This window comes from Staurois parvus, unplaced genomic scaffold, assembly GCF_062004578.1.
Source record: "Staurois parvus isolate SC_StPar_1 unplaced genomic scaffold, SC_StPar_1.0 ptg000056l, whole genome shotgun sequence".
Classification (NCBI taxonomy): domain Eukaryota; kingdom Metazoa; phylum Chordata; class Amphibia; order Anura; family Ranidae; genus Staurois; species Staurois parvus.
The window spans coordinates 10,289,671-10,304,109 of NW_028317852.1; the positions used below are offsets into that span (position 1 = coordinate 10,289,671).

The 14,439-nt window shown below is 39.4% G+C and overlaps 1 protein-coding gene across 3 annotated transcripts in view; it reads left to right on the forward strand.

Moving 5' to 3' along the window:
- LOC149469994 (C4b-binding protein alpha chain-like) overlaps positions 1 to 14,439 on the forward strand; it is a 230,459-nt gene that overhangs the window by 202,199 nt on the left and 13,821 nt on the right. For all 3 annotated transcript variants that reach the window (XR_016311453.1, XM_089668329.1, XM_089668330.1), the window contains exon 15: positions 5,424 to 5,465. Coding sequence is in view for 2 of the 3 variants with exons in the window: in XM_089668329.1 (XP_089524455.1) it covers positions 5,424 to 5,465 (42 nt within the window). In the remaining variant the exon portion in view is untranslated. The remainder of the gene's footprint in view (positions 1 to 5,423; positions 5,466 to 14,439) is intronic.

The window sequence follows — 14,439 nt, forward strand, 5'->3', positions numbered from 1 at the left end:
TTCAATTTAAGAAAGATCTAGGTAGCTGCGACCCATGGACAATAACTGTAAAATGCTATAAAATTAACTGTGACCCACAAGAGTGAAATTACTTTATATTGACTTTGGAATGAATATATTTAACCACTTGAGCTCCTGAGGATTTACCCCCCTTAATGACCAGGCCTTTTTTTGCTGTTTGGTGCTGCACTAATTCAAATGATAATTGCGTGGTCATGCAATGCTGTACCCAAACGAAATTTACGTCCTTTTTTTCACACAAATAGAGCTTTCTTTTGATGGTATTTTATCATCTGTGCGCTTTTTATTTTTTGCGCTATAAACAAAAAAAACACAAAATTTTTTTAAAAAAACAATATTTTCTACTTTCAGCTATAAAAAAATATATAGTAAACTCAAAGTTAGTCATAAATTTAAGCCAAAATGTATTCTGCTACATGTTTTTGGTAAAAAAAAATCCCGTGCATTAGCGGGCAAACTGGCGCTATATGGGAGGGGCGCTAACACCATCGAAAGTCACCAGTGACACTAATACAGTGATCAGTAAAAATCTGTTCACTGTAATCAATGACACTGGTGACAGAGCAAGTGAAGGGTTTAACTGGGGGGGGGGTGATCAAGGGGTTAAATGGGATTACTGGTGTACTGGCGAGCAATCTGGCACTATCTGGGAGGGGCGCCAACACTATTGGAAGTCGCCAGCGACACTGATACAGTGATCAGTAAAAATCTGTTCACTGATCAATGACACTGGTGACAGGGCAGTGAAGGGGTTAACTCGGGGGGGGGGGGAGGGGGTGATCAAGGAGTTAAACTGGATTACTAGTGTACTGGCGGGCAATCTGGCGCTATCTGGGAGGGGCGCTAACACTATAGGAAGTCGCCAGCGACACTGATACAGTGATCAGTAAAAATCGGTTCACTGATCAGTGACACTGGTGACAGGGCAGTGAAGGGGTTAACTGGGGGGGGGGGATTAAGGGGTTAAACGGGATTACTGGTGTACTGGCGGGCAAACTGGCGCTATCTGGGAGGGGCGCTAACACTATCGCAAGTCGCCAGCGACACTGATACAGTGATCAGTAAAAATCGGTTCACTGATCAGTGACACTGGTGACAGGGCAGTGAAGGGGTTAACTGGGGGGGGGCGATCAGGGGGTTAAATGTGACCTAGGTGTGTTCTAACTGTGGGTATGTGCTGTTTTACTCACTTTTACTGTGTCTTCTTCTCTGTCTGGAACGGAATGTGTCCAGGCAGAGAAGAATGACATCATATCCTGTCCTGTGTAAACTTCAACACAGGACAGGATAGGACAGGGACCGATCATCTGATTTCAGCCAGTCATCACTGGCTGAAATCTAATGATTGATCCCTCCGGGATCGAATAGTGTCACCCGCGGGTTGACAGGAGCGCGCGCGTGCGCCCCCTGCCGGCGAAAACGTCGGGAGCACGGAACCCGTTTTAAAACGTGGTTTTGCACCTGAGTGCCGCGCTGCACACGTATATATACAGTGGCAGGGCGGCAAGTGGTTAATATTGCTGTGACATATGGATTGATTATGTTATTTAATCATTTACACGATTCAGTGAACACTGCACATTTTTTGGTATTGAGGTCTGATTCACTCATTCATCTACCATATCCTAACAGATTTATTCATATTTATTCATTTATCTAGGTAGTGTTTATAATTTATTGATTTGGGGTCTTTGCACTGCACAGTGCTTCACTGGTTGTAATATAATTTAGAGTTACAGAAAGTAAAGTGTAAGCTGCAAAAAGGAAATTGGGTTGGTAAAAATTCTAAATGAACAGAAGGTATCTAAAGAGACAGTTAAATCCACAAAAAATGCTTGCAGAGTGTGATTCTGGTGTTGAGGAGTACTTCTCAACTCTACTTTCCCTACCTCATCCTTGTCAACCTTTGGCGGAGGCACCAGATTTGCCAAAGCTATCCTGGCAGCGAAGCTCAAAAAGTTGTGAGTCTTTACTCAAAGAAACCTAGTCAAGTCTTTTCAATTACTTAATTATGTGAGAAATAAATTCCTGTTTTAAGTACTTTATCTGCAAATGATTTCATAATAAAGTAAATGTTCACTCTATTGAGGTATCCTCAGCTCATTTAGTAAAGCACATCAAGACCCTGTTAAGATCATTTGTAAAGATCATTGGTGTAGACTTGCACCTAACATGACCCGTGAATCTAAATTTCATAAATGTCTTAAATTTATATGTACTCTGCAATTTTTAATATTAGAATTCAATTATATCTGATTCAATTATAAAGTACAGCGTATCCAGAAAGTATTCACAGCACGTAACTTTTGCCACATTTTGTTATGTTACAGCCTTATACCAAAATGGATTAAATTCATTTTTTTCCTCAACATTCTACAAACAATACCCCATAATGGCAATGTGAAAGAAGTTAGTTTTTAAATATTTGCAATTTATTAAAAATAAAAAAGGAAAAAAACACATGTACATAAGTATTCACAGCCTTTGCCATGACACTCAAAATTGAGATCTGATGCATCCTGTTCCCACTGATCATCCTTGAGTTGTTTCCACAACTTGATTGGAGTCCTCCTGTGGGAAATTCAGTTGATTGGACATGATTAGGAAAGGCATAAACCTGCCTATATATAAACAAAACTCTCTGGTCTGATGAAACAAAGATTGAACTCTTTGGCCTGAATGCCAAGCATCATGTCTAGAGGAAACCAGGCACTGCTCACCATCTGGCCAATGCCATCCCTACAGTGAAGCATGGTGGTTCATGTTGTGGGGATGTTTTTCAGTGGTAGGAACTGGCAGACTAGTCTGTATCGAAGGAAAGATGAATGCAGCAATGTACAGAGACATCCTTGATGAAAACTTGTTCCAGAGCGCTCTGGACCTTAGACTGGGGCGATGGTTCATCTTTCAACAGGACAACGACCCTAAGCCCGCATAACAAAGGAGTGGCTACGGGCCAACTCTGTGAATTTTTCCCGATTGAACATTTCTGGAGAGATCTGAAAATGGCTGTGCACTGATGCTCCCCATCCAACCTGATGGAGCTTGAGAGGTACTGCAAAGAATAGAAGAAATTGCCCAAAAATAGGTGTGCCAAGGTTGTAGCATCATACTCAAAACAACTTTAGGCTGTAATTGGTACTAAAGGTGCTTCAACAAAGTATTGAGCAAAGGCTGCGAATACGTGTGTGTGTGTGTGTGTTTGTTTGTTTGTTTGTGTTTGTTTTTAATAAATTGCAAAGATTTCAAAACTAACTTCTCTCATGTTGTCATTCTGGGGTATTGTTTGTAGAATTTTGAGAAAAAAAATAATTTAATCCATTTTGGAATAAGGCTGTAACATACTTTCTGGATGCACTGTACATTTATTTTTAAAATGTTAATATAATTAGTAACCTTTCTTTCCTTCCTTAACTAACAGACATTTGAAATCTGTAGCTTAACGTTCCTGTGCAACAGGAATTTTACATATACATTTGTTATGTAACAGCGGGGAGTTTGCACTCTTAGCTGTAATACTGTGCTTTCCCTGGCTGCTTCAGTCTCACCCTGCACACAAAATGAAAATACAGTTTTTGAAAAAAATAGTACAGTGTCTGCAAAAAAAAATGTAATGTTTATAAAATTTAAAAACCTTTATTTTGCCATTTTGTCCATGTGTAAACCTATAAAGAAAACAAACCACATATCAAATAAAAACTTTATAGGTCCTAAAAAAAAAAAAAAACTAACATTATATGGGTATACAAATTAGCAACAGAGTTAGGGCAGGTTTTTGTTTATGGCAGATAGGTTTTGCATTCCTGTAAAAGTCTATATGAATGCAAAGCCCACTTGAAGCAGATGAAATGCAGGTCAGAAGGTCAGTTGCTGGCCAAAATGCACCTGTCAGTGAATTCTGAATGATCTCAGAAGCATCTTAAACTGATGGCATCAACAAGTCCAAGGCCTGTCAGTACAGCCCCTTGCAGTGGGCCTGAACCACCCCAAACACTACAATGGTTAAATGCTCACTATGTACAAGCAACTTTACACCCCCACTCTAGCTGACTCCAGCACCCTCCTCATCTGCTTGAACCTCCGTTCAGTGGGCAAAGCCTTGGCATCGTATCGCACAATACAGGGCTATTAACCTTGTGTTGTAAGCTAATAAATGTGAAGCATGGTCAAAGCTGAGTTTACAGAAGCAGCTGCAGGGTACCAGTCACAGTACTGGGGGGACCCTGCTGGAGCCAGGAGCAAGGTAAGTATTTAACTCCTTAACCGCTTTAGCTCCGCTCCATAGCAGAAATACTGCTACAGGGCGGCAGCTGTGCGCAAAATCACATGTATGTATAAGTGATTTCACATTTCCGGGAAGGGGGTGCGCGCACACCTTACCCATACCACCGTCAATCACCGGGTCCTGGCCGGTGATTACTCGCTGGCACCCGGTTATTGCCGAGATCTCTGACGGGGGGAGAACTGTTAGTAAACAACACAGTTCTCTTCCCTGTCAGCTCCCGTACACTGCTTTGCATGGCTGTGCACACAGAACACAGAACATAATGTAAAACAACACACAGCACAAAGTTAACCCTTTGATCGTTAACATAACCCCGTCATGCCCAGTGCCATTAGTACAGTGTCAGTGCTTTTTATTAGCACTGATTACTGTATTGCTGTCAGTGACATCAAGTCAGTTCCCCCCCAGTGTCAGAATGCCCACCGCAGTCCCGCAATAAGTCGCTGATTACCGCCATTACTAGTAAAATAAAAAAAAGCCCAGTGTATATATACAGCCATTTGTAAACACTATAACTTTCACGTAAACCAATTAATTTACATGTATTGGGATTTTTTTTTAGCAAAGACATGTAGCAAAATACATTTTGGCCTAAATGTGACGAAATTTGATTTTTTTTATTTTACTGGACATGTTTAATAGCAAAAAATCTAAAATATTGTTTGGCTTTTTGTTTTTTTCAAAATTGTCAGTCTTTTTTTTTTTTTTATAGCACAAAAAATAAAAACCGCACAGGCGATCAAATACCTCCAAAAGAGAGCTCTATTCATGGGAAAAAAAGGACATATTTTTAATTTGGGTGTAGCATTACATGACCGCGCATTTCTCAGTTAAAATAATGCAGCGCCGTAATGCACAGTTCAACCATTCTTACTAAGAACATCTTCTATAGTGCTGGTAAAACTACCTATCTTTAAAAAGAAATGCAACCTTCTCTTCAGTCCATTCCATTCAAATTTATTTGTCTTATCTCTGTATTTACTTATTTATTATTAATTACATTATCTAAAAGTACATTTTTCAGATCTAAACAAACCTCTAATACTTTTTCATGAGCTGCTCTAAATATAAATGAAAACACATGGCACTCATATTTACAGTATTTTTTTCTATTTAGATGCATCTTCATCAAAGGTTCTCAGTGTTGGGGCAATTATAGGTAAGTGTTTTATTTACATTTGCATGCTGTACTTTTGCATCATAATGTACATTCCTGAAAGAGGAATCTGACATTTCTGCTCTGATGCTTGATGTATATCTTATTCAGGGTTTAAGATTGCTAAAGAATGTCCCATGTTACTAGCAGGTTTGCTGCCTAGCACAAATTGAGTCATAATCTAGCTATAGGAAGGGTGGTAAATGTGCAGACGTGGTTCAGTTTTTTGGTCTTTTTTGTTTGTTTTTTTTTTTACCAGGCAGTTTCATAGACATGCATGTTCTAATTTCCTGAGCATGCATGCTGTTTATTTTTTAGAACTTCACAAAGGAGCATGCCTAAACTATACCAGTTTATTGGCCTGTGGGAAAATAGATTAGTCAATGTTTTCCAAAACAGTTGACAATTTCTTCAAGAATCTGTTTGCTGAGAATGCTTCAGCAGGTCATAGATTATTCAATATTTTCCTTTTACCACTGGTTGAAGGAAAGAAAATCGCTAGATTCCCCCATCAACACAGTCAGTGTTGATGAGAGAATGCCCTCCCATAGCACTATTGTGTTCTTCCAGAGGGGAGCCTTCCCTGCCAGCAAAAAAACAATGATTAGTGTTGCTGGCTATAGCTAGTGACAATAATTGTTCAGGAAAAACCTGACAGGCTGGTTGTACAAAAATCGATCAATAAACAAACTTCTGTACAACCAGGGTGTCCATATATACAGGTGAAACTCGAAAAATTAGAATATCGTGCAAAAGTTCATTTATTTCAGTAATGCAACTTAAAAGGTGAAACTAATATATGAGATAGACTCATTACATGCAAAGCAAGATCGTTCAATCCGTGATTTGTCATAATTGTGATGATTATGGCTTACAGCTCATGAAAACCCCAAATCCACAATCTCAGAAAATTAGAATATTACATGCAATCAATAAAACAAGGATTGTACATAGAACAATATCGGACCTCTGAAAAGTATAAGCATGCATATGTACTCAGTACTTGGTTTGGGACCCTTTTGCAGCAATTACTGCCTCAATGCGGCGTGGCATGGAAGCTATCAGCCTGTGGCACTGCTGAGGTGTTATGGAAGACCAGGATGCTTCAATAGCGACCTTCACCTCTTCTGCATTGTTCGGTCTCATGTCTCTCATCTTTCTCTTGGCAATGCCCCATAGATTTTCTATGGGGTTCAGGTCAGGCGAGTTTGCTGGCCAATCAAGCACAGTAATCCCACAGTCATTGAACCAGGTTTTGGTGCTTTTGGCAGTGTGGGCAGGTGCCAAGTCCTGCTGGAAAATTAAGTCCGCATCCCCATAAAGCTCATCTGCGGAAGGAAGCATGAAGTGCTACAAAAATCTCCTGGTAGACGGCTGCGTTGACCCTGGACTTAATGAAGCACAGTGGACCAACACCAGCAGATGACATGGCTCCCCAAATCAACACAGACTGTGGAAACTTCACACTGGACTTCAAGCATCTTGCAGTGTGTGCCTCTACATTCTTCCTCCATACTCTGGGTCCTTGGTTTCCAAATGAGATGCAAAAGTTGCTCTCATCAGAAAAGAGGACTTTGGACCACTGAGCAACAGACCAGGTCTGTTTTTCTTTAGCCCAGGTAAAGAAACAGGTTCTGACATTGTTTGTTGTTCAGGAGCGGCTTGACAAGAGGAATACGACATTTGAAGCCCATGTCCAGGATCTGACTGTGTGTGGTGGCTCTTGATGCACTGACTCCAGCCTCAGTCCACTCCTTGTGAAAGTCCCCAACACTTTTGAATGGCCTTTTCCTGACAATCCTGTACAGGCTGCGGTCATCCCTGCTGCTTGTGCACCTTTTTCTTCCACACTTTTCTCTTCCACATAACTTTCTATTAATGTGCTTTGATGCAGCACTTTGGGAACATTCAACTTCTTTTGCAATTACCTTTTTGAGGCTTTCCCTCCTTACGGAGGGTGTCAATGATGGTTTTCTGCACAACTGTGAGGTCAGCAGTCTTTCCCATGATTCTTATTCCTACTGAACCAGACTGAGAGACCATTTAAAGGTTCAGGAACCCTTTGCAGGTGTTATGGCTTAATTAGCTAATTAGAGTGGGACACGTTGAGCCTAGAATATTGCACCTTTTCCAATATTCTAATTTTCTGAGATTGTGGATTTGGGGTTTTCATGAGCTGTAAGCCATAATCATCACAATTATGACAAATCACGTCTTGAACTATCTTGCTTTGCATGTAATGAGTCTATCTCATAAATTAGTTTCACCTTTTAAGTTGCATTACTGAAATAAATGAACTTTTGCACGATATTCAAATTTTTCGAGTTTCACCTGTAGATTGAAATTCTGAAGGTCAGTGCTGAATTGACTGAACTTCAATCCTTGTATAACCTGGCTTTAGCTAGGTCTGTAACTGGCCATTGACATGAGGATATTTAACATGATCTCTCCACTAGATATGAGCACATATCTATTTCTGTCTTTAGTTTGCAAGCCAGCGCTGACTAGTCATTATGGAAAATATTCTTGAGTACAGTGGATGGGGAGATTACTGTCCTCCAGCACCAACACCAGGCTCTTTAACTACTTCCCGTCTGGCCCATGTAGATAAACGGCCAGACGGGAACGCTGCCGAAGCGGGTTGACATTTCTAAACGTCACCCTGCAATCATTGCCTGTGTGCGCTCCCTGGAAGCGTGTGGCACCACGATCCGTGCCCGCTGTGTCCTCCAAATACAGCGGAACACCAATCGCTGTACGGGACTTCTGTGTGAGGTTCTGATTTCATGTGATCACTGATTGGCCAATCAGTGATCACATGAATAGTAGTAAATAAGATGTCACTTCCTGACATCATGCTTACTAGTTGTGAAATCTGTGAATGATCAGAGGTCACATGGTACAAGGCTATTCACAACAGCCTTGTACCATGTGACAAATAGCTGCAAAAATTCAGCCAGAGAAGGAGAAATGATTTGCTTTTACAGCCTTTATGGGTGTAAAAGCAATCAGTGTAAAAGAGGAAAAAAAAATCTTCATTACACCCCACAAGTAAGTACACTGTCACTATGTTAAAAAAAGAAACCATAAATAATAATATAAATAAAATAAAAATGTAAAAATATTTTTGCTTGTAAAATGGCAACAAATTTTACCCAATATTGTACATAAGCGCTGCTTTAAAAGGCTTTACATGTGATTTGTTCATCATTAACTGTCAATGATGGCCCTAGAGTTCTCTCTGTAGCGTGTTCATTAATACCTACTGTGCATACTTCAATTGCCATTTTCGTACATAGGCATATGCATTTACATTTACATTCATGTGTATGTGAAACAGTATGTTTTAATAATTATGTTTTTTTTAGGGGGGTTGAACTTTACAAACCTTCTTTTTCTTTTCTTTTCTTTTTTTTTTTTTTTTTTTTTTCTTTTTTTACTGAAAGGAAAAAGTTCACCTTTAGTAACATGTTATGCCCATATTTAAAGCAATAATTCTAACGCCATAGCTTTCTTTTAACTCTAAATTGAAAAGCTGTGAAGGCTTTTAAAGCGGTATCTGTGGTCAATTTTAGGTACCATAGTTTGCCACCAATTCACAGGCATGAGCAATTTTAAATCTTGACATGTTTGGTATCTATTGTGTTTGTGTAAATAGTGAAAAATGCAGCACAACAAATAAATAAATGCAATGATGCTTCTATATCAACTGTGACCTATGAACCTGCCTAATGTGTATTGATAAACAGTGACAATAAACAATACCCTTCTGTGCTTGTGAATACTTAGTAATCCAATATATGCTTCCTGGTCATATATTCCAATGGATATACAGTGGGGATCGAAAGTTTGGGCACCCCAGCTAAAAATTTGTATTAATGTGCATAAAGAAGCCAAGGAAAGATGGAAAAATCTCCAAAAGGCATCAAATTACAGATTAGACATTCTTATAATATGTCAACAAAAGTTAGATTTTATTTCCATCATTTACACTTTCAAAATAACAGAAAACAAAAAATGGCGTCTGCAAAAGTTTGGGCACCCTGCAGAATTTATAGCATGCACTGCCCCCTTTGCAAAGCTGAGACATGCCAGCGTCATGGATTGTTCTCAATCATCATCTGGGAAGACCAGGTGATGTCAATCTCAAAGGTTTTAAATGCCCAGACTCATCTGACCTTGCCCCAACAATCAGCACCATGGGTTCTTCTAAGCAGTTGTCTAGAAAACTGAAACTGAAAATAGTTGACGTTCACAAAGCTGGAGAAGGCTATAAGAAGATAGCAAAGCGTTTTCAGATGTCAATATCCTCTGTTCGGAATGTAATTAAGAAATGGCAGTCATCAGGAACAGTGGAAGTTAAAGCAAGATCTGGAAGACCAAGAAAAATATCAGACAGAACAGCTCGCAAGATTGTGAGAAAAACAATTCAAAACCCACGTTTGACTGCACGATCCCTCCAGAAAGATCTGGCAGACACTGGAGTTGTGGTACACTATTCCACTATAAAGAGATACTTGTACAAATATGGTCTTCATGGAAGAGTCATCAGAAGAAAACCTCTTCTACATCCTCACCACAAAAATCATCATTTGAACTTTGCAAATGAACGTATAGACAAGCCTGATGCATTTTGGAAACAAGTTCTATGGACCGATGAGGTTAAAATTGAACTTTTTGGCCGGAATGAGCAAAGGTACGTTTGGAGAAGAAGGGGCACAGAATTTAATGAAAAGAACCTCTGTCCAACTGTTAAGCATGGGGTTGGATCAATCATGCTTTGGGGTTGTGTTGCAGCCAGTGGCACAGGGAACATCTCACAAGTAGAAGGAAAAATGGATTCAATAAAATTTCAGCAAATTTTGGATGGTAACTTGATGCCATCTGTGAAAAAGCTGAAGTTAAAGAGAGGATGGCTTCTACAAATGGATAATGATCCTAAACACACCTCGAAATCCACGGGGGATTATATCAAGAGGCGTAAACTGAAGGTTTTGCCATGGCCTTCACAATCTCCTGACCTCAACATAATTGAAAATCTATGGATAGACCTTAAAAAAGCAGTGCGTGACAGACAGCCCAGAAATCTCAAAGAACTGGAAGACTTTTGTAAGGAAGAATGGGCAAAGATACCTCAAACAAGAATTGAAAGACTCTTGGCTGGCTACAAAAAGCGTTTACAAGCTGTGATACTTGCCAAAGGGGGCAGTACAAGATATTAACTCTGCAGGGTGCCCAAACTTTTGCAGACGCCATTTTTTTGTTTTCTGTTATTTTGAAAGTGTAAATGATGGAAATAAAATCTAACTTTTGTTGACATATATTATAAGAATGTCTAATCTGTAATTTGATGCCTTTTGGAGATTTTTCTATCTTTCCTTGGCTTCTTTATGCACATTAATACAAATTTTTAGCTGGGGTGCCCAAACTTTCAATCCCCACTCTGTGTATGTGTGTATATATATATATATATATATATATATATATATATATATATACACAGGTGCAAGAAAAAGTATGTGAACCCCTTGGGATTACGTGGAGTTTTGCATGAATTGGGCATAAAATGTGCTCTGAACGTCATCTAATTCACAACAATAGAAGAACACGGTCTGCTGAACATAATACTACACAAACATTAGATGTTGCCATGGTTTAATTGCACACAACATGTAAACATTCACAGTGCAGGGAGGAAAAAGTATGTGAACCTTTGGACTTAATAACTGGTTGACCCTCCTTTGGCAGCAATAACCTCAACCAAACGTTTCCTGTCGTTGCAGATCAGACCTGCACAATGATCTGGAGTAATTTTGGACCACTCCTCTTCACAAAACTGTTTCAGTGTAGCAATATTCTTGGGATGTCTGGTGTGAATCGCTCTCTTAAGGTCATGCCACAGCATTTCAATCGGGTTGAGGTCAGGACTCTGACTGGACCACTCCAGAAGGCGTATTCTGTGCTGTTGCAGCCATTGTTTTGTTGAATTACTTGTATGCTTTGGGTCATTGTCCTGTTGCATCACCCATTCTCTGCGGAGCTTCAGTTGGCGGACAGATGGTCGTACGTTTTCCTGCAAAATGTCTTGATAAACTCTGGAATTCATTTTCCCATCAATGACAACAATCCGTCCAGGCCCTGAGGCAGCAAAGCAGCCCCAAACCATGATGCTCCCTCTGCCATGTTTTACAGTGGGGATGAGGTTTTGATGCTGGTGTGCTGTGCCTTTTTTTCTCCACACATAGTGTTGTGTGTTCTTCCCAAACAACTCAATCTTGGTTTCATCTGTCCACAGTATATTTTGCCAGTAGTGCTGCGGAACATCCAGGTGCTCTTTTGCAAACTTCAAACGTGCTGCAATATTCTTTTTGGACAGCAATGGCTTCCTCCGTGGTGTCCTCCCATGTACTCCATTCTTGTTTAATGTTTTCCTTATTGTAGATGTGTCAACAAAAATGTTAGCATGTGCCAGAGATTTCTGTAGGTCTTTAGCTGATACTCTGGGATTCTTCTTTACCTCATGCAGCATTCTGCGCTGTCAACATGCAAGTCAACAATTCTTGATCGTAGGTCTTCTGAGAGCTCTTTTCTGCGAGGCATGGTTCACATCAGACAGTGCTTCTTGAAACCAGTAAACCCAAAACAGGTGTGTGTTTTTTAAGGGCAGGACAGCTGTCAGCAACACAGCCAATATCATCACACTGATTGGAGTCAAGGTTGGCTCACTCCTGGCTCCAATTAGCTCTGGGAGAAGTCATTAAGCTAGGACCTCACATACTTTTTCCTCCCTGCACTGTGAATATTTACATGTTATGTGCAATTAAACCATGGCAACATCTAATGATTGTGTAGTATTATGTTTAGCAGACTGTGTTCTTCTATTGTTGTGACTTAGATGACGTTCAGAGCACATTTTATGCCCAATTCATGCAAAACTCCACATAATCCCAAGGGGTTCACATACTTATTCTTGCAACTGTGTATATATATATAGACCCACACATAATCTGCAACAACCACAGTGCTTTGTGACATTTTTTTATAACTTAAATTGTGCAGCTTTATACAACATAAATCGTTGTGAACAGTCCCTTTTATTCCACAATAACTTAGTGTAGACTGATGTAGTCACACCACTATGTACAAGTGTTCGGTGCTCCTGTATCACCCCTTAGTGCTCTTCCACCTCCAACACACTTATGTGCTCATCTCAAAGTTTGACCCATCATGACAGGTCAAACTGAACTTTTCCCTTTTGACCCAGGCAGGTATCATGGTACAAAGTCTTCCCACTCTTTGTTAACTCTTTGTCAGCACTTTTATATTGATCCAATGCACTCCACAATCATGTAAAAAAATGCTGAATATAGTGTAGTATGTACAACCAAAAATGGCCTTTATTAAAAATATATATATGCACTCACGTTAAAACATGTCCTCCCAGGATTTAAAACCTCACTATACAGTGCTCCAAGTTGAATTCATGCTGTAATCCCACTTACAAAATGGTGGCACGTAGACGTCCGGTTTACGGCTTGACATCATCGGAGTACCCTATGTGTTACGTCACAACATGTGACTTCATCAGGAGTAGCCCATTGGATGCCAAGCCTTCCATTTATGCTCCATCATAGATGGTAATACTATACAGCTGTGCTGGCGCCATTTTGTTGTAGACAATCACATGGTCTCGGGCGCCATTTTCCTGTAGATTTTTCCAAAATTAATGTATACTAGCCTCACTTTGCAAGGGAGTATTGCCACAAGAACAGTGGCTGTATGTATATATATATATATATATATATATATATATATATATATATATATATATATATATATACATAGATAAGCAAGAGAACAAAAATGGAGATCCTAGTAGATAATATACTTACTAGAGGACTTCTAGTGGTCTCTATGTAGTATTACATGGATGTCAGGAACGCATGAACAATTCATCACATGCACACTATACCCGCTAGGTCATGTATTCGTATAGTAGGTCATATTAGTGATGACAAATTAGATAGTGTTGTTATATATATATGACACATTATATGTATTAAGCTGTGATTCCCTACGAACATTACATTGACATACGGGGTATCAATATGTTTAAATATCTTCATAGACAATTTATTCACCATATTATATACCTATGGCCTCTCCAATATGATGAGATATCGCATAAAAAGTACCTAGCCCATATCTGTTAAACCAGTATACTCTTTTACTGATATATGTATTCCTTATAGCAATGGTTTGACTGATCCAGACCTCTATTATGTACATTTATGAATACATATGGCCTACTGTATTGGGATAATATTCCCCTGTATAATAGGCTAATATACACTGATCGATCATAATATTCTAATTGGTCCATAATCTCCACTATTAGTCATAGATATGTTTACCATTTACTAGGATCTCTAATTTTGCTCTCCTGCTTATTTTTTATATGTGTATATATAGTTATTGGTATTGTGGCAATACCTCCTTGTATAGTGAGGGTGATCTACTCTCTTGCAAAGTGAGGATAAAATACATTGATTATATTATATCTTAATTTGTCCAAATAAATCCCTATTACTGGTCATAGATAAGTATATTATCTACTAGGATCTCTATTTTTGTTCTCCTGCTTATCTATGTATGTATACATACAGCCACTGTTATTGTGGCAATACTCCCTTGGAAAGTGAGGCTAGTATACATTAATTTTGGAAAAATCTACAGGAAAATGACACTCAAGACCATGTGATGGTCTACAACAAAATGGCGCCGGCACAGATGTATAGTATTACCATCTATGAATGACTGACTGTAAATGGAAGGCTTGACATCCAATGGGCTACTCCTGATGAAGTCACATGTTGTAACGTAATGCGTAGGGTACGCCGATTGCGTCAAGCCGTAAACTGGAAGTCTACATGCTGCCATTTTGCAAGAGGGATTACAGCATGAATTCAACTTGGAG